This window comes from Berghia stephanieae, chromosome 3 (genome assembly GCF_034508935.2).
Source record: "Berghia stephanieae isolate SIO BIC M18660-M18661 chromosome 3, UCSD_Bste_1.3, whole genome shotgun sequence".
NCBI classification, from domain to species: domain Eukaryota; kingdom Metazoa; phylum Mollusca; class Gastropoda; order Nudibranchia; family Aeolidiidae; genus Berghia; species Berghia stephanieae.
Window position 1 is genome coordinate 5,036,782 of NC_088362.1, and position 27,537 is coordinate 5,064,318.

A 27,537-nucleotide genomic window follows, 5' to 3' on the forward strand; every position below is an offset into this window, starting at 1 on the left:
CCCTTCGCCTCAAAATAGTATTAAGTCGGGTTGGTTAAGATGTTGAAAATTGAATTTATAGCCAGAAATATCAGACTTGTGTTGAGTTTGTATGTTTTATTGAAGAGAATGGATACCATATTTTAGAGTGTTAATGCCAACAATTTATATTTTTGACCAGTTTAAGCATCTGATTCGTTCCGACATAATACCGTTTTGAGACGATGGGTCACATATTATTTCAACATCTACAGTCAGTGCGACGATCAATAACTTTACTTTCAAAGACATTGAAAACGACACAAAGATCTCGTTCACCTTTTTTTTTTTTCTGTATCTGGCCGAGTATTGTTGGAGCTCTTCAATTATTGATGTGGTGAACTTCGTCATTCATTCATTCACCACTGAATGGTGGGACTGGGTAAAAATGTAATGGGTAAAAGTAACGTTTTCTACAACCGCCTACAACCGTGGCCTTCGTAAAGTTATGGCCTGATACTGACCAAAAAATGACGTCAAAATGCCAGTCTTTTGCCACAAAAGAAAACAAATCGTGAGTTGTATTCAATATTTCAACCAATGAAATAACTTGTTTCCATGAGCTCTACTAACGACAAGTCATTAGGCGATGCAAAAACCAAATAATGACGTCAAACTGCCAGTCCTTTTGGATTTCAGTATCAGGCTATAACATAACGATGGCTACGCTAGAACAGTCGTGCCTATTTTATTCAACCAAAACAACTCGAGGTGCCTAAATGAGTCAATGTAAATGTTTAATTCATAAAAAGTGTGTGGAGCAGGCACTTATGTTGATAACAACAAGAGATGAAGTGAGTAGGAAAGTGCCAGAAGACAATAGAGAATAAAAAAATTTTCGCGGCGGTGATGGGGTTTGAACCCGCGACCTTATTGGTACGACAACTCCGCCTGGTCGGTGAGAGCGTGACTCAACTGTATGAGCTATCCACGATCCGTTCAAACCCCCATCACCGCCGCGAAAATGTTTTATTCCCTATTGTCTTCTGGCACTTTCCAACTCACTTCATCTCTTGTTGTTATCAATGTAAATGTTGCTGCTCGAAACTCGAAGAAATAAATAACAATGTGACATTGAATGTAAGCTTCAATTTAATATATACGAAAACAGATAAAATGGACGTTTCGGGTTTTCTCCTTTATCAACACAACAGGATGAATGAAACACTAAAGACGAATGAAATAATGAGATGAATCATCTTAACAACGCCACTACCACATTATCTCATTCGTCTGTAGTGTTTCATTCATCCTGATGTGTTGATAAAAGGGAAACCCGAAACGTCGATTTTATCTGCTTTTATATATTAAATTGAAGCTCACATTCAATTTCACAGTGTTATTTATCGTTTTCGTAAAACTTCTTGGATTGTGTCACACAATGCTACCTAACCTTTAAACGATATTTTGGTAAAAGGTTAAAAATACCCCCCCCCCCCCCCCAACCTCAAAACAAACGACAATAAAACATGGGGTCACTCAATTTTACGGTATTTGTCATTCTAACTGCTATAGATAGTATGCGCTTGGCTAAGATGTTCACAACATTGCCATCCGGAAGTATAACTGGCCAACACACAAAACTGTGTGTAATCGTGATCATTTCTAGTCTGGTAAAAAAAAAAAAAAGTTTCGTGAGAATTACTCATAAACGCGGATGGCAAAAAACAATAGCAAAGACCTGAGTGACGTCAACTTCGAACTATCTATAGGCACAATGAATGTGGGGGTTGAAAAATGGTATTGTTACTCTTATATTCGGTTATTTGATGAAACCAACAACGTGGTGAAGTCACATATACACACACACATACACTCACACACATACACACACACACACACAGACAGACACACATACATACACGCATTCACATCCGCAAAAACAAGACAGAGGGGAGAGAGAAAGAGAGAGAGTGTGAGGAGAGATAGAGAGAGAGAGAAAGGGAGAGAGAGTGGGAGAGAGAGAAAGAGAGAGAGAGAGGAGAGAGAGAGAGAGGGAGAGAGAGAGAGAGAGAGAGAGAGAGAGAGAGAGAGAGAGAGAAAATGCTCTTAAATCTCTGTTCTCAACCTTAATTTTCGTTTTCAATTGATATGGGGACGGTTTCGGGGGTCGTTTAAATGAGAGCTCTCCCTAATCCAGATACCACATACTTCAACCTCCATCCCATCAAGCCACTGGCAGATTTAAAACTCAATTTTCTTCATTTTATTGAAAATGAGATTAGCGGAAGGGTAGCGTCCCTTGATTGGATGGACATCACCTTACGGAGAGAACGTCAACATGGTTTTTGCGCATGCGTCTCTCTCGCCTCGCTTTCGGTGAACAGTCTCCGGAAGCGAGGACTAGAGACGCATGCGCACAACCAACATGACGTTCTCTCTCTAATAACTTTTCCGCGGGTGACGTCCAATCAAGGGACGCTACTCTTCCGCTAATCTCATTCCCTATTGCAAAATATAAAGCAGATAATCAGTAAATTTAAATTTAAAAAAATAAAAAATAAAATAAAATAAATAAATAAAATTCCCTTTATTCATCCTATAAGTTGAAATTTGTCTCTAGGGTCTATTTCTAGGGAAGAATGTAATAACCCAGGCGTCAGCCGCAGTGCAGCGCCGGAACTTGAGCTAGGGCGAAGTGACTTGCCCAAGGCCATACATCACTGTGGCGGGTGCTCTAACTCGGCACCTATCGGATACGAAGCAAAAGACTGTACAGCTGAGCCACGCTGCCCCGGAACTCTGATTATTTTAATGTCAAATTCAATTTAGAAGAAAGAATTATCGCGGCTTGATGACATGTAGAGTCGATATAAAAACAATAACAATGTTGTTGTTTATTTTAAAAAACAACTATGTTTGTCCGAGCAGGTGAGAAGGTGTGTCACAAATTCAATGTTTTGATTGGTCAAAAATCTACTGGTTTATTCAATACACGGTAGAGCCATCATCAAATGTTCTCAAGTCACGTAAGCAGAGAGATCAGAGAGAGTGAGTGTGATAGTGCGTGACGTATTTGCTATATTTATCTAGATTTCTATATAATTTAGATGTCGGTGAGATACAGAATATTATCATTTATCTATTTTTCTCATTTCAAATTTGCTTTGTTATTATCAGATTTTGTAGTCTGAGAAACGTGCACTTATTTGCAGGTCTGATAATCCAATCAATTCCTTATAGGTTCATTGTTGTAATGGACATCTCAAAAAATGACGAAAAATATTGTCCATTACAACAATGTTAAACTAGGTCCATAAGTGGGTTTGGCTGTCTGACCTGCATATATGTACACGTCGATTCTGAGTAATATGTATAATACTTCTGACAATATTGACATTTTTTGAATTAATTTGAATTGAATTGAATATGCGTCAGATTAAAAAATAAATATTTTTTTTAAACTGAGCTTTATATAGCGCAATATCTACTAAATGTGCTCAAAGCGCTTTACAAGGGGTCCCTGGTCAACAGCAACATTTAACATGTAGGACGGGACATGACGCCTGTCAGGCGATATTACAATTTTTCGGACAAAGACAACGCTGTTAACGGCCAGGTACTCATTTTACACCTGAGAGAATGTGAGTAAAGATCCTTTTCCAAGGACTCAACTTTGCGCCGAGCGCGAGGCTCGAACCCAGGACATTCCGATCCGAAAGCGAGTGTCATACCACTAGACCACATAGCCGCACATTCCACTATTTTGAAATAATGTTATCAAATTCACTAAAAATTTAACAAAAGTCCTGTGATTTTTTTTTTAATTTGAAATTTTGTACAGAGACTGTATTCACCTCGGGGCTGAATTGGCCTCAGTAGAAAAATCCTTTTAACAAAGAAGAAAAATCGATACGGGAACCAATTGACGTCATCATAAGGTCATGAACTAGATTATCCATTAACCAGTTAACTGGCGTCCTCTGTCTGGAAAGACCCGTATGTAAAAAAAAAAAAGTTGGCCAGAAAAATATTCCTTCCAATATCAAACGATTTAATAGACCTTCCTCTCGGCAAAAACTCTCAAATATTATGAGACCTCTCGATGTCTTCCTTAAGTCTTAAAAGTCTTCTTAAGTCTTCCTTAAAAAGTTGAGAACTACCCTTTCACGGTTTTTGTTTTTATAAATTATATATATATATATATATATATATATATATATATATATATATATATATATATATATATATATATATATAAGTATCAATCCACTATTAAGGTGACCACTGTGAAATGCACCAATTGGAGGACCAAGCATATGTCTTGTTCAAATTGATTAAACTGTTCAATCTTTGTTCAAATGAGTATAGTTTGATGCCCTACAATGATTTATGAACACAATTCTGATGCTTGATGATCACAATGGTATATAGAAAATTACTCGGTCCCCCTACTGTTTTACTAAGTGTTTCTGTAGCTTTAAGGAGACATTTGGTAAAAACATGTTTTTAGGGAGACAACATTAAAAAACCCTTTTAGGGAGCCCAGTATATGTTTATATATGTGTATACCTAAGAGTGCATTTTCAAGTGAGCTACCACCAAATTGTCTAAAATAAAGTAAGTCCTTAAGATTAAGAGCTTCATGGCCATAGTGTCGAAGCTTATCCCAGTGTGCGTAGAGTGAAGTGGCCGAGCAACGCATTTACTAACTCCTGGGAAGGTCCATCCCTCAGAAGGGGCGCTCAGGGAAATAACCTGGGACTCAAACACGGCAAAAAATATTCCCAGTTGCTCCGTGCGCCATTGTTTTTGCAGTCCCCGACCCCTTTAGAAACCTGACGACCCAGGTTAAGATCAGAGATAGAAGGGACCAGGCAGAGGAGTTTATTTGTTGTTGTTGTATACCACTGAATGGACTTGGTTTGTTTTGTTTTGTTTTTAAGGGTTTTACGGCGCTTGCAACACATTAAGGTCATATCAGCGCCAGTAAAAAGGAAGAAAATGGGATAGTAAAAAGTTCTGGAACTACAATTAGAGCACCCAAGAAAAAGTAAGGCAAAGGGGATTTGTTTCAAATAGGAAACAGTAGATTCCAAGAGCCCACTATCAAAGTACTTAGTTTGAGATCACCTAAACGTCTCATTCAGACACAAGCACAGGTCCCAACAAAGAGGGATACACTCAAATGTTTACAAAGCATAAATAATATGTAAACAAAACAATAAAGAGCATAACAGACAGATGATTTACAAGGGAAAAATATAATCTCCCAAAACTCGAACTATACATTTGACTGTTTCCCTCCCAGCCAGGTCCTGGACAAAACCAAGTAATCCCATCCCGAGACAAAGACAGAAAACAAGTTGGAAAACAGACATATGGGGATAGAAGACGCAACGAGTACGTCCCTGCCCATTATGGGAAGTCGGGAACCCCACCCAGTGAATGGAGTTGGATGGATAGGACAGCAGATCTGATGGACACAATGAACGGCTTCAATCAACATCTCATTCACTTTAACTTGCACAATGCTTGCTTTGGTTTCGTGGTAGACAGTTCGTCTGACGCCCGAGTTGCCAGGGTTCGAATCCATATTTGTGGCGATGCAGAGTCATTGTAAAAGTCTCATTTACAGTCTCACTTGTGTTAATTGGAGTACGTTACTGAATTGTAACAACGTTGTTCGTGTCCATATAAATGTACTACCACTACCAGCTGCACGTTGAGCTCATTGTGGGTTTTATGATACATCAAGCTCGTGTAAAATTACATTTACATTTGACCGAAAAATGATACATAACGATAGAAGTCTACAAATCATATTGCAGGTTTATTTCAGTTCCAAAAGCCATCACAAACATTCATCCACTGTATCACATAAGTCTTTGGTCACCAAATAAAAGCATGAAGTTTGTTATGTGTACAGTGCAACATAAAAGGATAGAAACAGTTTTACTGATAAAACCCTCAAATGATAACAAACCAATATGTTGTTGCTGGTAAGTTGCTTAATTGCATTTGTTAAAAAGCATAAACTGTGAAGCAAAAGTGTTGAAAATCGTTTGAATAAAGTTTAATGCAAAAAAAAATAATTCTTAAGCACTTTATGCCGTTCTAAGCTGTCGTTGCTGCATTTTTTTTCATTATTAATTATTATTATTCTGATTAAGGATGAGGGGATAAAGAAAGAATGAAATTAAATGCACAGAGGTGTCATTTCTTGACAGTCACCTCTAAAGATTGCAACTCTTAAAATTATCATAAAAAGAATAGTGAAATTTTACATTAGGTAGCTAGACAATGCTGAACATAAAGCTACATTGGCCAATTAAGTTAGGGTTAGTAGAAAGACTTTTTATTCTGCCATATCTGATTCTTTCAGATAGTTCTACATAGCTGCCAACTTTTCAAAAATAAAATAAGGAACGCTCATTTGGCCCGGGATGAGGGGCGATGTGTGCCGAAGCCCCGCCCCCCCCCCCCCCCCCTTCATCGAATCGCAACATATAAAAGTCAGCCTTTTTAATTACTATTACTAACACTAACAAGTTTGAGATGACAGAGGCTAGTCCAAATGTTGCTCAATTATCGGGTTTAGTACCAGCACATTTGAATCGTTAAAATGACACTTTCCACAATGATTGTTGTTTTGTTTTTAAGGGTTTTACGGCGCTTGCAACACATTTAGGTTATATCACCGCCAGTAAAAAGGAAGAAAATTGGATAGTAAAAAGTTCTAGAATTACAGTTGAAGCATCCAAGAGAAAGTAAGACATAGGGGAACTGGGAACAAATAGGGATCAGATGTAGATTCCAAGAGCGTATCACCAATGTACTTAGTTTGAGATCACCTATAAGTCTTATCCGGACACAAGAACAAAATCAAACAAAGAGGAACACACTCAAATGCTTACATTATACATTAAAAAATAACAAATATAGTAATAATACATAACAGAGAGATGATTTACAAGGAAAAAAAATATCATCTCCCAAAACAATAAATATGCATTTGACTGCTTCCCCCCCAGCTAGGACTCCGGCGAGGGCCAGGAAAAAAACAAGTAATCTCATTCCAAGACAAAGACTGAAAGCGTGTTGGAAAACAGATATAAGGGGATAGAAGACACAGTGTGTACCTCCCTGCCCGCTATGGGAGCTTTCCACAATGAGATCAAAATTCAGAACGGACAATATAAAGAAAGAATTCAACTGCCTCAACTTTGGTAAGGACCAATACACAAGAAGCACAATTGTAAAATAAATGAAATAACTTAAGATGGTTAGAAATGCATTACTACCAACCTGGTACATCACTTGAGAGGGCGTTTTGGGGTAAAAATTAGGTGAGTTCAGATAAAAAGTAGACGATAGCATATATGTTTTCTTTCATGCAACATAATGGTCTTTAAGTAGTATACTATAATTAGTTATAGTAAAATGCACCTCTAAATATTAGAGAATTCCTACTTCTTTACTTTGACAAGATAAACACACCTAAAAATGGAGTATACTTATTTTTCTTGAACCTAAACCGTTACAAAAGCTTGCTTGAAAAAAAAAATTAAAATCAGATGAAGATGTTTTTAAAGGGATTAAATTTATATATTTCATAAATTAATAAAGGGAAATAATCATTGTCATCTTTAATCAATATAAGCAATTGATTTTCTTATTGAATACCTTCCAATCAAAAAGGTGGATTTAATTTTATTCTTAATTAAAATAATATTTGTAACAAATAGTGAAAGTATCAATACTGTCTTAGAATATTCAAAGTATATCGAGGCTAACATCCATATCCTATGCAAAACTCCAATACATTATGAAAGGTTTGAGTAAAATACAGGCGTCATATAAACGAATGGAACTTTTTTAATTGTTGAAAATCATTTATGATAGAGGCATAATTCAAATTAAAGAGCTACACAAATGGAGATTATGCTCTCACTGGACACCAATAATAATGATAATAATAATAACAACAATAGTAGTAGTAGTAATAGTAATAATAATGGATCAATAATAATAATTCATTAGGCTCACATAGCTTTTTTACCACAAATTAGTCAAAAATTACAAAATACGGATTTTGAACTAAAAATAAGCACTTACGGACTCAGGAAGTCAAATACGGAACAAATCCGTTTTTAACAGAACGGTTGGCAGCTATGGTTCTACAAAGCATTTGTCTCTCAAGCTGAGCAAATGAATGTTCATATAATATAAAAAAGGATATTGCAATGATGAACAGATTGTACTATATAAAGATAAAACGTTTTTGTAAACCCCCAAAATATGTCAATAACACTATACAAAACAATGAATGTAATACAAATCAAATTCATGATTGTCATTACACCGATTGAAACGCTCTTTCCCTTCTATATTTATTTCTTTCATTAAAAATCTTTGTCTTCACCAAACTAATTAGTGTACCTTCAGGGATTCCTTTTTGTGAAAATACCCTGTGGTGTTTTAAGAACAGAATAATTTCAGACTTACTAGGTAATGATCCCCTTGAACCATGTGCTGAAACATCTTCGACAAAGTTTTTAAAATATGACTTGACTCTATCTGTATCCTCATCTGACCATGACATGTATCTCCGATTTTTGCTTGAATTCCTCTTGGGTTCAGTTTGTTTTGAAGAACACGTAAGCTGATTTGGCACTCCTGCTTCACCATCAAATATTTCTTCTTGATTTGCAGCTGTTACTATGGATGTTCCAAAATTTGCATTTGAGTCTCTATTCACTACAGAGTCATTTGTTTCAATGTTACAATTTCCTTCCCCAGTGACCGATGCTGAGTTATCAATTTGACCCAAAAAATGACCAACTTCTGTTATTTCTCGTATTGCAAGTGGACACTGATAAATGTTTTGATTGATTGATTCACTGTGTCCCATATGTCGATAGAAGACATCTCTCTCGTGTTGTGGGACATCAAGTAAGGCAAATAATGTCGAAGCTCGGTGCCTGAATTTATCAGCTATTAACAACTGGGGTTTCTCTAAATCCTTTACTAAGGAAGTGACATATTTGATGGCAATGTAACCACTTACATGATCTTTGGATATTCCTGTATTTGGAAAAAGAAATGGGTTGTCTGAAATATCAACAGCTTTACGCTCCTGTGCAAGTTTCCTTAAAGGCTGAATTGTGTCATTGGGTATCAACACAGGGACCAACATCTTGCTTCCCTTTCCAGACTGATAGGCCAGCTTATACTTCTCAAGTAACGCTTTTTCCAGAGGATCAGTGACATGTTGTACAAGCTGGGGATCAACCCATACACCTGAATCTGCATCATTCCAGTCTTTTAACAACATCCTTGCGGGTTCTCCGCCTCTCCTCGCATTAAACATTGTAAGCCTAGCTACGATGACATTGCGAAGCCTAACAAACATATGTGAATCAAATAATTGATAATCATCCTCACAAATACGGACCATCTCTTCAGTAATAAAATGCCGTAGCTTCTTTATATCATTCTCTAATGGCATCTCTTTGGGTTTTCTCAAATTTGTTCTCTTTGCTTCACATTGAACTCTGGCTGTAAAAAAAATACTATCCCAATTATAATCCAGGACAGCTTTGACACAATCTATCTCTGCGGATTCTTCCATTTTGTTTTGCATTATATATTCCCCTTTTAAGAAATTAATTAACTTTTTCAATATAAATCCAATTGAAAGCTTCAAGCCTGCTTTCAATGTCCCACCCTCTTTCAAAGTCATTTCAGAAATGGTTTGCGATATTTCATTAAAGTTACAACGCTTCACCACGTCCTCTCCAGAGAAAGAAGGTTGATTTGTTCTCTTCCTAGTTTTTAAAATCAAATTTCCTAAGATGCGTAAATCACTCATTATAACTTTTCTCTCCTTCTTTGAACTTTTACTCCACAATTTTGTTCCTAACAATACTATAGCTTTGTCTGATCGACACAAATTTCCCACTTCATCATTCCGAAATTTGTCAAGAATATTCTCCTTTATTTCTTTACTTGCATTGGGAGCCACGGGATAAAATTTTACAACCCCAGTACACAGAGCATGCTCAGTACTACATTTCTTTTTGTGTTCATAAACCCTTCGTCCAGAGTAAAACCCCTTACAGCCAGCACACATAACAACTTCATGTGACCCTTGTGCTCTCTCACGCATAACTATTGAATTGTTTCTAGTGTTTGAATAAAAAATGCCCTTTTTCTTGAGATAATCCATTGTTCTATCCCTTTCCTTTACAGGCTGTTTATGGCCTCTGTAACTTCTGTCTCATCTTTGTGTTTCCTCATCAAATGCCTTGAGAGTTTTGTTTGCAACTGTCCACAGTATGGACAGGGTCTCCTTGGCTTTTTGTATTTCTCTGGAAAAAAAAAGAAGAAAATAAAGCACATCATGCTATGAACTATGAAAATAAATCAATAGACAGATCGTATGCACATCAGCTACATGACAGCGATAGAGAGGAATAGCATTCCAAATATTTAAGGCCTGGACAAGTAACTGTCATAATTCCTTCTTGTTATATACTTTTCTACCATCTATTCCTTTGGAAGAGGTATGTTAGATTTGTGGAGACCTCTGCCACATAACAAATCCATTGAAAAGACGCCATATTTTTGTTTTGAAATAGAAATAAATAGATCAATCCACCCACTTCACTGGGTTCAGGGTTCCCTCTTCATTATAATCAAAATATGAACATAAATCGGAATAGTAACACATTGAAGTCTCATCTGAATACATAGATTGTCCTTTGTTGTTTCAGCGAATAATCAGACAGAATGTCAAAAGAATTTTAGGTTTTTCCCCAACCACCCCTTGGAGGTATCAGTATCAGCGGAATGGTAAGCGTCATGTTTTTTACGTTGAGCAACAAAATTTACTCCAAATGCTTCACTCGACCCAGGCGGAAAAGCAATCAAGAATAGACCCAAGTCCTATCCAAAGACTAACATTTCATTTAAGTTTATTGTAGGCCCTTGGCCAATCGACAAAATTCAATTCACATAAATTATTTACAACAATCAGAAATTAATTATATCAATAATAGTAATAGAATGCAATGAAGGCAATATCATAATAAAATAATAATAATAATAATAATAATAATAATAATAATATAATAATAATAATAATAATAATAATAATAATAATAATATAATATAATAATAATAACAGTAGCGGCAATAAGTAACAATTAATATAGTAACAAAAGTAATAATAGACTATAGTTCATAGTCATAACAATGACTTTCTTTGTCATTGAGGGAGTGAGAAAACATCACCGGCTGGCAGAACAAACAGCCGACATCAATCAAACGTCCTCCAGACCGGTTGAGCATCGGCTTCATTAATTCCTTAAAGACTTCCCCCCAACTGCCTGAACGATGCTGATGCCCAGACAACTTAATCCTTATTTATATTTTGTGGGAATGAAATATGACATGTATATGCCGGAAATATTTCAATAACAAACACACTGTTCAGATAGAAAATATTTGAGTCTTGCCTTTGTTAATTGACACAGGTAAGTTAGGAAAATAAATGCTAGTAAAAACGATCAGCAAGTTCGTGAACACTGCTTCTCAACTCGAACATATGTTTTCATCAAATCTACACACATCATGTTGTGAGCTGAATTTTAATGATCTCAGTTGTCATTGAAAGGAAACCCAAGAATTTTAGAATAAAGAAAAATATTGAACCTGGAAGTCAAAAGGGTTTGTAGCACAGCAGACATTATCAAAGTATAATTTTAGTACCGACAAATTAAAAAGAAAATGTGCTTTTCTTTAAATGCTCCCAATCATCATATACTGTTTAGGTTGCAAGATTAATAAAAATGTTATCTACTCTGATTCTCGTTAAGTTTCCAGCTGGTCTGTGAAAAAAAGCCTTAAGCATCATAGAAATACAAAGAAACAGTTTTAATATATAGATGGGTTGTAACAAAAAAAAACATTTTAACACTTACAATACAAGCAATTTAAGTCTATTACAGACAAAAAAAACCCCAATAAAATAAACATGAACATTTTTATGGCTGGTTTCACTGATATCACTCACACATTGGGGTTTCAGATTCTAAGATGTCCACCCTATCAAATTTGGATTTGTGCTTGTTATGTAAATGGTAGCGTATTTTGCGACGCAGCACTGCCAAGACAGAAAAAAATGCAATAACACAAATGCAGCACCATGGAGGGGGTGGAAGTTTTCTTTTAAAAGGAATGGGTAAATTAAAATTGATCCCACAAATATCAAAGGAGAAGAATGACAAAAAAATGACTCACCATTGCACGTAACACGTTGGTTTGCAAGTGTATAGCATTCGGGTTGAACCTGGGTCCCAGACTGGCAACGAGGTTCAGTCTGTGATAGTTGTGGATGAGGCTCTGACTGAGTTGGGGAATGAGCACTAGGTTCCAAAGACAATGATGTACTCAGCATTGGGTACCTCACAGAGTACGTAGAGGAATCAGACTCGGAGTCAGCAACAAAATCGGGACCCTGTATATTTTGTGGAAAAGATGACAGATCAATCAATTTATTCATGTTGACAATAAACATGAAGAGCCATTGTTTAATAATCCAACTACACAATTAGCTGGTTAATAATGCAAGTATAATAAAAAAGAGTTGAGAAAGGCAGACATATTGTCTAAGTATTTAATATGTTCAACTGTGCTTGGATAAATATAGATACACCAACCAGGGTTTCAGTAAACCGTTTTTAACCAACTCTTTAAATCCTACACCAGGACCAACAACTACAAAACAATTTTTTATATCACTACGATTCTGGACATATAAACGGTTGTCATTGCAACAATATGAACTTCCTAACCTTGCAACTGCAATATAGTTAACAAAAAAAGTTGATAAACATTACGATGCAAGAGAATTTGGACAAAATGCGAGATCAAAAGTATAATCCCAACAGAAGCTATTTTAATTTTTCCTGGAAACGCATCATTTTCACATTTTGTCAAATAAAAAACAAACGACTTCAAATGTGAATGGCTCATCAATGAATATCACTTCAAAATTTAACGAGGAAGGTTTAAAATAGTGTTATTGTTGGCGAAGTCCACTGCAAAGAAAAATTTTTAACAACAAAAAACTAGGAGATCTCACTGGTGTAAAACAGTGTTGTCCTTGTCCTGAAATATTGTATTGCGCCTAACAGACTGCAGGTCTCATCTTTTGTGGCAAATGTGTTTTGTCCACCACAAAATATGGTGATGTGAAGCATTTTGAGCATGGTGCCAACTGTGGATAAACGCTATACAAATGTTATGATTTTATTTTAATGTACATAGTTACCACAAATGAATCATGTGATATGGAACTTTGTTCTGCATCACTTTCAGGCTCTGAGTTGGAGTCTATATAGAAAATAAAAACAACAAAAAAAAAAGCTGAAGACTATCATGTGCAAGTATTTCTCTAAACTCTTAAACAAAAAATCATGCCATCTTGTGCTGTAAAAGGATTTTTTAAAATTATTTACCTTATGACTATTGTCCTTTGGAAAAAAAAGAAAATTAAGTCCGAAACCTTCTGGCTATTTTCTTTTAAATTTCAAGAACGTCAGAGTTGGCAAGGGAGGACAGAAATATAATTCCAGAAACCAATCTGTCTATAATCATATCCATATGATAGTTTTTCGTTCAAGATTCAGGTACAGTCCACTTAGGATAATCGCAATACCTTGGGATCATCGAAAATGTTGGGATTTACCGAAATTCAGTTTCCTGTCCACTATTTCAACATTTTACACATTTATTGTCAACTCAAACCAGTAAATAATATTCTTAGTCCACCACATACAGAGCAATTTGATTGAAACAAAAACCATATGGCAGCCCCGTGTAGATTTGTCAACCAAAAGCAGCTATGAAGCAAGCCGATATCTTATTCAGATTGGAAGAAGTTTCAATCTTTTTTCTCAACAATTCAACATTTGTCAGAGTTAAAGAGATTAGCCTTAATGAGAGACAATAAGCTCTCACCAAACTCGTTGGTCACAATGCACAGTTGTTAATCCTAAAACAAAGGATATCGCTCAGTCTCTCTTTATAACTGTCATTTATAACCTGTTGTCAAGATTATGACCAGCCCCACCCCTCTTCTATTTAATGGCCACCGATGACGTCACAAACCCATACTGCAGAGCCCCGCCCTCTTTCGACTCTAACAGAGTGGTGACACACTACTGTAGCATTAAATCCTGCTCACTCTCGATTCTTCAACCTGTCACGATTTCATCCAAGATGAAATTTAATCATGATATACTGTTTGATTTCTTGAATTTACCACTTTTTAAAAAACCGAAGTTTGTTGCAATTAACCAGTGACTTTTATATAGAATTATTTCCATTGCTTAGGAAATATTGTGATTAACCGAAAGTTGCGATTAAACGAGTTGCAATTATCCGGAGTGGACTGTAATAGTATTACACATCATGACTCAAAAAAAAAAAAAAAAAAAGCAAACTATGTGTACCTAAATGTTATTCATTTCCTCATCAAATTACATTCTTACCATTAACATCATAGATCACATCAAAAGGGTTGTCTGGATTGACAGCAAGACATTTTTCAGGATTTTTAAAGCTCAAATCTCTCTGATCTGAAGTTACAAAAGAAATAGCATATTCTCAACATTAAACTATGATTTTGTGATGGCTGTGATATGGCATACTGTATGCATAAAGCAAGATGCAAAGACAGGTTTAAGTTTAAATTATTTTTTATATTCTTTTCAAAAATCCATTCTAGTTTTGCCAAAATAAAATAAACACGAGAAGTGTTGAGTTGGATAGCGCTAAAACTAAAAGTAGTAGTGGTAGTAGTAGTAGTAGTAGTAGTAAACGACAGATCTTACTCACTAGTGTGAATCTACAGTCTACAGAAGTTCCCGAATTATCTGACTCCACTTCCAAATGACTGACTGACAAGTGACAATCATCAATCGGTGTGTGTGTGATTAGGTACTTTGGTAAACGTCCATTTGGCCCTCCAGCAGGGAGCCGATAAATGGCCTAGTGGCTGTGACCCGATTTTTTGGACTTTTGAGTGATGGGTCTCAGAAAAAGTTCCATAGATTTTTTGTTTATGGATGGATTTTAATGATTTATGTCTTATTTTCTTCAGGAGAAATTACTCTATCGTTTGGTGTAGTTTATTTTAAAATCAATGACAATTTAGTATAACTTTTGATTATGGATAAAATAGGGTATAATTTAGCTTTGGATAATTAAAAGATTAGAACTTGGTAAATCAAAATTTCATGCTGGCACGTTTATTTAACATCTTAACTTTTTTATAAAATTAAATTCAGGGCAAAGTTGTATACCGCATCCATGAAATTCGTTCCAGTAAAATCCTTACTCAAATCTTAGCGGTCATTTTAGACCAGTTTTGAAATCCAAATGGCGGTTACTACCGGAAATGCAACAATTTTCAGGTCACAAAGTCCGTCAGTAAATAACAAAGGCAAATAGAAGACCATTTGTCAGCCTTTAAACTAACACAACTTTTTTTCTGCTTATCTGATTTTCACAATTTTGGTATCATTAGAATCGTGTTGAAAAGCACTTTAAAATGATATAGGTTTCATTGAGCTCAATTCAATTTGAATTTTTTACCAAAGTACCTAGTGTGATGTCTACCCTATTGAAAATCTTAAATCAACAGTGATGTAATAAGAATGGCCAATAACTTACCATTTAAATTATCTCGGTGTCTCTTCAATGATGCCTCCAGCATCAATTTACCCCACGATGCCATAGACGTCTAGTTTGGAACTCAGCAAGTGACGAAAAAATACTTGCGGCTATAGAGAGGACGTCCGTCGGCCACTCTCTTCGCAAGTCAGTTGTCAGTGGTTATCAGATAATCATTGGTTCTTGAAAAATATAGAAACACAGCGGTTCATTTAAAAAGACTCTTTTGTAGATCAAGATATAATGTTAGGTATTGCACTTTAAAATCTCTTCAGACATAGAACGGGTCAACTTGACGTCTAGACCAAATCATTTCGAAGATCGATATGGCAACAGCAACGCCTGGAATGGAGGATTTAAATGCGGCATCTGACGATTCTACTGCTATGACAGAAGATGCTCCATTTCACGACGTCGAGATGGCTTCAACTGGCATCAGGCATCAACATGCTACTCAATAATGGGTTTGATGAAGCGTTTGACTAAGAATTAAAGCTGATAACTGATAACCACCTACTACTGACTTGCGGAGTGAGTGAGTGCCGAGTGCCTCTTTATGCGCGAAATTGACTAAACATACGTTTCACGAAAAAAAGAGTTACTATGTTTGCTTGTCTCTTGTCACCAAGATAAGAATCCGGACCAAGATTCGATAAATCTGTTTCTAAAAATAGATTATAATTCGTATATCTTGTTCATTCCTCAGTTCATCAACTTTCACACAATTTTATATTAGGTTTTCATTACTATAAAAATCCATATAATGCTCTAGAATTTTAGAGAAAATTTCGGAAAGATATATTGCCTCACTATTGAAATATATCGATGAAAACACTGGTACCCCTATTGTACTTTTTTCAGGCGGTCACCTTATTGACCAACGTGAAAATTTAGGCATAACTCTTCTTACTGTGGTGTTTAACAAATAACTTCAATACTATGATTTACAATTATATATCCTTGACGGTTGGGTTGACAACCTTAAACTAAAATCAGAAAAGTGAATGTGCTAGAGGTCAAATCAATAGGGGGACCGGATTTTGGTATCCCTATTGGTAAAGTACTGTAAAATGAACTAATAGGGGTACCAAAAGTCTCCCTATCCGGTATTAATACATACATATATATATATATATATATATATATATATATATATATATATATATATATATATAAAGAGAGAGAGAGAGAGAGAGAGAGAGAGAGAGAGAGAGAGAGAGAGAGAGAGAGAGAGAGAGAGAGACCTGATCGTTAATTAGAACTTTCAACCTCCGTCTGTAATGGAGAACATCACTGCTTCATCACGAAATCTCTAATTTCCCCAACTCAGCAATGCTATATAGAACAGACTTCCGTTGTCACAAATACTGATAGTTACTGTTCATATACATCATAGCCATCATAAATACATGCCTAGCAGTCGAATCTGTCAGCCCCACAGTTTGTGAGTATATCTGAGGCTGTTTTTATACAATATTGAATCGAATTGTTTAGAGGTAACGAAATTGACGTCACTTCGCTCTTTGTTCGTGCTCTTAGACAGTCATTTTAATGATTTAAAAACTTAAATTATGCCTTTTTCGCCACGACATCATAAGATATCGTCGCCTAGGCATTCCACGAAGGAATATAGATAGCTTATCAAACAAGATGTCTGATGTCAACAGGAATCACCCATGTTGTCCAAGTGAGCAAATTAGGGGTTAATAATCTTACTCAAGGAAAAAAACGAAAGTGCCTGAAGCGGGGCTCGAACCCGGGTCCTTCCGGGTCACAGTGCAATGCTTAACCACTCGGTCACTTCGCCCCCCATTTAATGATTAGTTCTCACTAAATTCTATCAGTTAGACTGTAAAAGGTTAAAGGTTAAAGGTTACACATTTTTTATGTGTTGGTACGCAATGTCAAGTTGACAGATGTTATTATTTTACCAAAACGCATAGCATCAATTACTACTTACTCATCACGACTCAAGGCTTTTGCATTCAATCGCATGACGTTCGAATAGTGTAAAATACTAACGAAAGAGTGAAAATAAAGAGGCTTCGTATGTTTTGTTCCCATACGAAGCCTCTCCATTTTCACTCTTTCGTTAGTATTTTACGATCACCGACTTCAGGCTGCCCCTACCGTTTTCTACCTTTCGAATAGAGTCTATTGTCCATAATCTATGGGCCTGATCAGTTTGGCTGACAGGCATGTATCAACAAAGGCTATGGTACACATGTACCCAAGGTCACACGTGATCATAATTATTTGATATCAGTTCTAAATCTAATGAAAATGCCAGTGATAACACGTCTGCTCGTGGTCGATTAATCAAGGGTAATATTTCTAGTTCTAAATTAAATCTGAAACAAAATCTTTCGAACCGAAGCATGGCATTGAGCAATAACGAATATCTAATTGCTTCCAGAAACGTTTCGAGTTCATAACCCATTCTTCAGTCATCAACAAAAAAACCAATAAGGACGATAATTATTTGGATTCAAACAAACAAACAAACAAACAAACAAACAAACAAACAAACAAACATAAATTACCGTTTTAATCAATAAGTATTTTGACAGTGGAAAATAATCTGACGCAGAAGTGGGATGAGATAATCAGGTCGTTGTTTGTTGTTTTTTTTTTTGTTTTTTTTTTGTTTTTTTTTTTTTTGTTTTTTGTTGTTTTTTTTTGTTTTTCTTCTTTGGGGGGGGGGTTGTTTTTTTTTTGTAATTTTGTTTTTTTTTTGTTGATTTTTTATTATTTTTTTTGGTGGGGGGGGGGTGTGTATTTTTCGTTGTTGTTGTTGTTGTATGATTTTTTTTTCTTTTAGAGAAAACGATTTTGAGGCAAGCATTTCGAGATTAAAGTAAATCAGGCGTCTTACAGAAGAAGAAAAAACAACAACAAAAAAGGGTATTTCTGTAGAAGCATACACTAAAAACGCTTTACAAGACCTACAGCAACACTTAGCAAAATTTTGCATTTTATTTTATTTGTTTTCCACATTAATTTGTGTATTGTTGTGCTGACGAAGGGTTTGTACCCGAAACGTCCATTGTCTGTTTTGTTCCCATATTATGATGCCTCTCCATTTTCACTTTTTCGTGAGTAATTTACGATCACCGGCTTCAGGCAGCCCCCTACCGTTCTACACTTTACAAACATTGAAGAAGTTTTTATTTTTTTTTATAATCCGCTTAAAATCACATTCCTAATTTATATCTACTGTAAAGTTAGTTTTTAATCTCTTCCTTTACATTTTTTCCTTCTGCTTGTTTCCGAATCGGCTTTTTTACGAAATGAGCGACAGATTTATAATAAAATGATTTTCATACTTATAGATTTTTTTAATGTGTGAAGAATAATCTTATTACAGACTTAGCGGGTTTTGTGTGTGTATCAATGCGTGAAAGGGATCACGTATCTCTTTGCCTTAGCAATCAAAACAAGTTGTCATATCATGAAGCATCACCTGGGAATGAATGACATGTCAATCTGGTTCATTCTAAGAATTTTAATTTTATACGTTTTAACGCTCTCCTCACCGACCATTTTCAGTATTTTCCCAAAAATGGCAGGCTTACCCAGCAAAAAAAATTGATTTTTAAAAACTCAAACAATCTCTCTACATCAACTTCATGTGCTTATTAATTAAACAAAGATCATCGTGATGTACAAAATAAATCTGAATAAGAAAAAACTGTATATTGTGTCGTAACAAATGTGACGATTTTGCTGTAGGTGGTAAGGAGAGGGTTAGTGTATTTTGTAGCATGATTTTGAGGTTTGACATTCTATCGTTTTTATATCTCGTCCTACATGTTTAATTTTTAATGTTTCTGTTGATTTAGGGACCCCTTGTAAAGCGCTTTGAGCATTTGAGCACGATTAGTGGATATTGCGCTGTAAAAATGCTCGAGTTCTAAATGTTTTTTTTTTAATTAATCTATTTATTTTATTAATTATGTATCTATTTTGTTTTCAGAGCTGAACCATGTCCATTAATTGATGATAAGTACAGCATAGGGATTCTAAATAAATTATACATATTCTAGAATAGACGTAATACCAGATTGAGGTCAAAGGTCAGAAATAAGAAATCTACAAGACAAAATAACAACTTGTAAAATACTTTGTGGAAAAAAAAACGGTGCATTATTGAACACTATATGCTTTAGACTGGATACTAGTTATTGTTTTAAGTCGAACACTAGTTATGTTAAATCGAACACTAGTTGTGTTAAATCGAACACTAGTTGTGTTAAATCGAACACTAGTTGCGTTAAGTCAAACACTTGTTGTGTTAAATCGAACACTTGTTGTGTTAAATCGAACACTTGTGTTAAATCGAACACTTGTTGTGTTAAATCGAACACTAGTTGTGTTAAATCGAACACTAGTTGTGTTAAATCGAACACTAGTTGCGTTAAGTCAAACACTAGTTCTGTTAAATCGAATCCTAGCTGTGTTGAATCAAAAATTGTTGTGTTAAATCGAACACTAGTTGTATTAAATCAAACACCTGTTGTGTTAAATCGAACTCTAGTGTTAAGGGAGATCAGCTTCTAACGGTGCTCACACTACTATGTTTTAACCATCGACCCAATCGGCAAATTCTGTACCGCACTCTTGCACCGTCACAAACCCACCCGGAAGCTTCGTGACAACAAACCGTTCAACTAGATGCTCTGCGGTTTCGGGTTCGTTACCGCAGCGCGTACATATTAGAAGAGTGGAAAGTCCTCACTGATGCAGTGAGCATGCTGTTAAGAAGGTTCTCGACCGAAGCCGATTGGTTGCCACCCTTGCTGGTGGAAAAGCCTGGCAACTTCTCCCCCAGTTTCGAGGAGTCGATGTCCCTGACCCCTCGAGGGATTGAATTCGTCCAAACCGACTTCCATCTCGTATAATATGCATCTCTGTCCGAAGTCAGAGAATCTACGTGCAAGTGGTGCCGGGACTTATTTCGGTTCGAAACGGGGACACCGTCCATTTTACGCTTGAAAGGGGTATACCCCATTCACGAGACCATCCCGCATGTCGAGCCTATAGCAGTCCCCCTTAACGGCCCGCCCTGATATGTGACTAATGAAGATCCAACCCGGTGCCAAATGTGACCCACCGTCTCAAAACGGTATTATGTCGGAACGAACCAGATGCTTAAAAGCCGAATTTAATGTTAAACTGATCAAAAATATACATTGTTGGCATTAGCACCCTAAAATATGGTATCCATCTCCTCAATAAAACATACAAACTGATATTTCTGGCTATAAATTCTTCTTCTTCTTCGTTCCTCTGATGGACATCTATGGCTGCAGTCCGATATCTGCTATGAAGTCTGTGGTCCGCTTTAGGTCCTCAGCCTCACCATAGAGCTTTGTGTTGTAGTGTTGTAGGGGTGACCCAGTGGTTCGAACGTTGCACGTTGTATAATGGGCAATCCATAAGCACATGTAAAGTGGTTTCATGGTCAGTTCCACATGGGCAATAAGGGGTTGTTCCAATACCTAGCTTTGTAAACATATGTCCTCTTAGTCTATTGTGTCCTGTTCGGAGGCTATAAATTCAATTTTCAACATCTTAACCATAGCGACTTAATACCGTTTTGAGGCGAAGGGTCACAAATAGCCTCGGCCACCCCGAGCTCCACATTACTTACTGTGTTCTAATAATGTGTTAATTCGAACACTAGTTGTGTAAGCCGAACACTAATTGTGTTAAGCCAAACTCGCTGTGGTTGCTGTTATTGATTTTTGTTCTACCGTAAACGACTAACGACCATTTCATAAGTTAATCACAGTAATTTGCACCTAGTCCTCGTCAAGCTTTTGACATGGAGGACAAAGCATAGAACGCTCCGTCATAAATGGCTGTCGTTGAAGGGCATAATTTAAATGGAGCTTTATATAGCCCCTGGCCAACAGCAACATTTAACATGTAGGACGGGACAAAACGCATGTTAGGCGATATTACATTTTTTTTTTCGGACAAAGACAACGCTGGTAACGGCCAGGTACTCATTTTACACCTGAGTACGGTGAGATAATGTGAGTAAAGAGCCTTTTCCAAGGACTCAACTACGCGCCGAGCGCGAGGCTCGAACCCAGGACCTTCGGATCCGAAAGCGAGTGTCATACCACTAGACCACATAGCCACACATTTGCACCCTGTCCTCGTAAATCTTTTGGCATGGAGGACAAAGCATAGAACACTCCGTCATAAATGGCTACCGTTGAAGGGCAGAATATGCACTTCTACAAGCTATGAGGTTCTTGCAAGTATATTTTCGACAAAAGACAGATTTTTTGTAAGCTAGAGTCGTATGTATTATTTCAGATCAAGACAGACTGAGATGCTTAATCATTTTTGCTCAATAGAACAAGAGGCAGGACTATGATGGTTATTATTATTAGCATTATTGTTATAATTATGATGATGATGATGATGATGATGTAGTAGTAGTAGTAGTAGTAGTAGTAGTAGTAGTAGTAGTAGTAGTAGTAGTAGTAGTAGTAGTAGTAGTAGTAGTAGTAGTAGTAGTAGTAGTAGTAGTATAGTAGTAGTAGTAGTAAGTAGTAGTAGTAGTAGTAGTAGTAGTAGTAGTAGTAGTAGTAAGAGTAGTAGTAGTAGTAGTAGTAGTAGTAGTAGTAGTAGTAGTAGTAGTAGTAGTATAGTATGATGATGATGGTGACGACGACGATGATGATGATGATGATGATGATGATGATGATGATGATGATGATGATGATGATGATGATGATGATGATGATGATGATGATGATGATGATGATGATGACAACGACAACGACGATTATGATGCTGACGATAATGCATTTCTATTTACTTCATATCACATCAACTTACCAAAGTGTTTAGATGGGGAGAGAATTGCTAAACGAAAAGCATAACATTGCACTGAGAATCGAGCCATAGCATAATATCTATATCATGTGATCCCAACTGACATATTTACAATACGAGGGGCTTATTTATTTGTACGATTGCATTCTAAGTTTGCACAGCTTAATGTGAAAGATAAGAGACAGAAACATCTTAATGGATATTCTTTTCTGTGCAATAATTGATTATCCATGAAGATAGCAAGTATCTGTTCTTGAAAATTAAAATGAATATGAAGGAAAAGATGATGATACAAATTATCGAATTTGATAAAATAGCATTCATCTAAACAAAAATTCAAAAACTACAGAGATACACTGTGTATGCACTCGAACGTAACATTGTGCATTTTGTTTTAACACAGTGCAATCAAATTTCAGTATTGTGCATTCAATTCCTACACTATAGGTAATATTTTACTTTGAATTCTATTAGGTTTACATTATATTGAATTTTGCTGAACGCCAGTGGGGAATTGGTACGGGTGATGAGGTCAAACGCGACAAGAACATAGATCATTATTTATTAGTTACAAAGAGAGGTTCAGCGGACGTCTTTTAGCTTGCATATTTAGAAGTCATAATATTATCCTCTTGAAGTCAAGATAATATCTCGTTGTACACAGAGGTTGTGGCAATGCAATATATGGCTTCTTTCCTCTATAAGTCTGTCGTTTTATTAAAGAACACAGTATATATGTGCTATTTGGTTAACATTGCATATACTGTGTTTTCAAACACATTGGCAGAATAGAATTATGGCCGCGATCTTTCGTGCACGGTGTATTATTACGCCAAAAGAACAACATTCAACATGTTTTTTAATAGTGTTCATACGCATTTTCTATTTAAATCTATCTAGACCTATTTACAAGAATTTCACTTGATCAGGAAAATCGTAGTTAGTCTAATAAAGCAGATGATGCTTACCTCTTTAGATCGTCACGTTCTTGACATATGCTCCAACTCTATCAGCGATATTCACACTCATCCACTGTGCAGAATTCGTAGCTACTCCTTGCAGATTATTGACAAAATAATATTCACTTCAACACAGCTATAATTAGAATTAGAATGTTAACAATCCTTGTTTGAAATAATATGAACCAACCTGAAAATTTATGTCTCTCCTATAAATCATTCGATTGCCTATAATATTATAGCTTTCTAGGTAGAATTATTGGACAGAGAGTGTCTTCGACTCAGGCCTTCCGACAGTAGAACAAAGGCAGAGCTCACACTGTTAGCGCTGTCGCTTCTCCACGAGTACTCACGTCTATATTTTAATATAAGACTAAATGGCCGCGAAACGATTTGCAGGAACCTCCAGTCTCTCTCTCTCTCTCTCTCTCTCTCTCTCTCTCTCTCTCTCTATCTCTCTCTCTCTCTCTCTCTATCTATCTATCTATCTATCTATCTCTTTCCCTCTCTCTTGCTCCATCTCTCTCTATCTGATCTCTCTCTCTCTCTCTCTCTCTCGCTCTCTCTCTCGCTCTCTCTGTGTGTGTGTGTGCGTGTGTGTGTGAGAGAGAGAGGGAGACTGTCTGTCTCTCTGTCTCTCTCTCTATCTATCTATCTCTTTCCCTCTCTCTTGCTCATTCTCTCTCTAACTGATCTGTGTGTGTGTGTGAGGGAGAGAGAGAGAGAGAGAGAGAGAGACTGCCTGTCTCTCTGTCTCTCTCTCTCTGTCTCTGTCTCTCTCTCTGTCTCTGTCTCTCTCTCTCTCTCTCTCTCTCTCTCTCTCTCTCTGAGTGTGAATGTAGTTCTTTCTTTCTTCCTTCCCCTCGTATGTATATTTACATGTGTCTGTGGGTCGTTATACCATTATTATTGCCAATTAAGCCTTAATCAAACTCTAAAAATTCTCTTTTTTCTCTCCACGTATTCAGCTTTTTATTACGAAGTTTATCATTTTTAAAAACATTTTTACACAATTTGTAAAGTTAACTAAGTATCAGCTATAACGAATTTTTGTTGTATGATAATAAACAATACACACATATACTTATATATATATATATATATATATATATATATATATATATATATATATATATATATATATATGAGCCAAGGTCAAAAGGTGCCCGTCTGATACCAGTGTTAAGAAAATTTGATTTTTACTTAATTATGGGCGGTTTTCATTGGGTTAATGCTTGTAATCAATTGATAATATGAAGAAGAGATAAAATGAGATAGCTCAACATACTCTGTTCAACAGAATATGAAATAAACAACTTAAAAGTGAAATTTGAATGCTGTTTGGTATGTGATTAAAACGAGGTCAACGCATAACCTTTTTAGAAAGCATGTAGAAATTAAACGTGATGTTTTAGCTCATATGATTGAAATTTGACTAATAGTATAAAGTCAAAATTTACTTTTAAACGCAATTGCAGTATATTACATATCTGATTAAGTTTCATATAGAGTTCTTAAAAAGTTGGTGTTGCTTGTGACCTTTGGTGTCATCAAACACAGCACAATACTAAGACTCGACACGAAACTTTAAAACTCATGTTTAATGGTTATAAAATGTTTTATTATGAGAAAAAAGCATAGATTTTCCTTCTGAACTCAAATCTTGGAGTAAATGTATACCGTTTTGCTGATATTGAGGTTTATTGGTTTTGGTGTCATTTGTCACAAGCAACACGGCATGCGTGAACACGTCGAAGTTTGTTTCGTTAAATGGCGATTCGCAATTTTGATCCACCCTTCTTACCAGCCTTTGAAGTGCAGCACTTTCAGCTGCCTTTCCAGCGTGGCTCCATGCAGAAAAGGTAAGTTGAACTTTGGTGTCATCGCTATTTTACATTGTCACAAGCAACACTTGATATTGGATATTACAAAGTGCCCCCAACAAATTATGTTTTCATTTGTTATTCTATTTACAAATAATGATATTATGACATCTCATCTGAGACTGTGATTTTGACACAATTAATCATTTCCTTGTAATTCTAATTTTTTATGTTTCAGGGTTGTATGAATCAAGAAAAAGACAAAACTCAAGCTTTTGACGAATCCAGATAAATAGATGGGTTGTCAAGAAATTTGATTTGTTTTACTATTACCACACTAAATTACTACAAACAAGCAGATTTGAGCAGTAGGGTGATGTCATCGTCTGGTTACATGAATTCATTACCATGACTGATATTTATCTAGAGTTTGTGTGACTTCTGGTACTTTTTGTGACCATTGGTGTCATTGGTTAAAATGTCACAGTTGACACTTAAGTTTGAAGTTTCTAATGTATTTCTGTTTTCATGTTCTTCAAAGCTTGAAATGTCATTGAATTCCATTTTAACAGAGTGTATTAGATTTGTACAGTTGCTATTCTTGATTTATTGAGGCAAAATTGCGTTCTAATGCCGATTTTGACCCCAAGTAATACATAGCAACAATGGTATTACTAATTTCTAAGTATATTTCCAATTTGAAAGTATTTAGTTTCTTCACATATTATTGAATTTCATTTTAGCATAATTGACTGTTGGCTTGGATGGTCATCTGATTTGCGGTTATTATGCTTTTTTGACTGAAAATAATGATATAGTATGGACGAAAGTGTGAGTTGGTGTTGCTTGTACATAAGTATTATTAATGGTGTCACAAGTCACATTCAGATGCTCTATTTTCCATGTATATTTCTATTTTTGAAGTCTTTGGTTTCTGAAATATTATTAAATTCTATATTTACCTGAGGTTATTACACTAGTTTGACTGAAATTAATGATATATTGTCGAAAGTTCAATTCGGTATTGCCATAAGTAATGGTGTCATCGGTCTACTGTCACTAGTGATACAATGTCTCTAAATAGGATATCGATGGCCCGTTGATCAAACCTCTGAGGTAGCGTTTTTGCCAATCCGCTGATCTAACCTCTGATGTCAACTTCAGAGATAAGCGCGCCCTCTTATTCTTTAGTCTCAAGATGATCAAACCTCTGATGTTAGTTCAGAGTTCAAGGGAGACGGAGAAGTACTTTCAAGCAATCAAAAACACGTCATGTAAATTGTTTTCGTGGATTAGAAAGAATGATTGTTTTTTTAACTACAAAATCAATATTTCGATTTACTGTTAATAGGGTTGTATTGACATTGGACTCTATAATGTTGAGCATCCATAAATATCACAGCTGCTAAACAATTGTCAATTTCTAAGGTCACGATGCGACTGAACTTCAAGCCTATTATCTCCCGGTTATGCTTTAAAAAAAAATTGAGCATTTATATAGCGCAATATCCACTTCACGTGCTCAATGCGCTTACAAGGGGTCCCTGGTCAACAGCAACATTTAACATGTAGGACGAGACATGACGCCTGTTAGGCGATATTACAATTTTTCGGACAAAGACAACGCTGTTAACGGCCAGGTACTCATTTTACACCTGAGTACGGTGAGAGAATGTGAGTAAAGAGTCTTTTCCAAGGACTCAACTATGCGCCGAGCGAGGCTCGAACCCAGGACCTTCCGATCCGAAAGCGAGTGTCATACCACTAGACCACATAGCCGCGCTTTACTAGTAAATATAATGTACGAAATAATGATTGGATAATTAAAAAGATAATACACCGATCACCTGTTCTCCCTATCTCTATTAATTAAAAATAACAAAGCTCGATCATGACAATTACCCTGTTAAATCACGTGACATGTCCACCTGATGCCATCCTGATATCATCCCACCATTTAAACCCCTACCCATCCTGTCCAACAAACAACAAAGTTCTTTTGATTTATTTTTTTTAAAAAAAGAAAAAAAAAGCTAAACAAACAAAAACAAACAAACAAACAAAAAACAACAAAACTAAAAAGAAAATTACATTGAGCATTTATATAGCGCAATATCCAGTAAACGCGGTCAGGGCACTTTGCAAAGGTTCCCTATATATATTAATTGTATATACATTGAAAAAAAAACATGAACAAA

At 36.0% G+C, this 27,537-nt stretch overlaps 2 protein-coding genes across 5 annotated transcripts in view; both read right to left on the bottom strand.

Annotated features, from left to right (window-relative positions):
• Nucleotides 1-24,081, bottom strand: part of LOC144967059 (synaptotagmin-1) — a 139,662-nt gene extending 115,581 nt beyond the window's left edge. For 2 of the 4 annotated variants that reach the window (XM_078903857.1, XM_078903856.1), the window contains exon 1: nucleotides 23,526-24,048. The gene's annotated coding sequence lies outside the window, so the exon portion shown is untranslated. Of the gene's footprint in view, nucleotides 1-23,525 lie in introns of all 4 variants that reach the window. The other 2 variants (XM_078903853.1, XM_078903852.1) reach the window with 2 other exon arrangements.
• Nucleotides 5,569-15,629, bottom strand: LOC144967058 (uncharacterized). The gene is made up of 2 exons (XM_078903851.1): nucleotides 12,265-15,629; nucleotides 5,569-10,331 (listed from the first exon to the last, which is right to left on the bottom strand). The coding sequence occupies exon 2, from the start codon at nucleotides 10,187-10,189 to the stop codon at nucleotides 8,318-8,320; it is 1,872 nt and encodes a 623-aa protein (XP_078759977.1). The 5' UTR covers nucleotides 10,190-10,331; nucleotides 12,265-15,629; the 3' UTR covers nucleotides 5,569-8,317.
• Nucleotides 24,082-27,537: the final 3,456 nt, after the last annotated feature.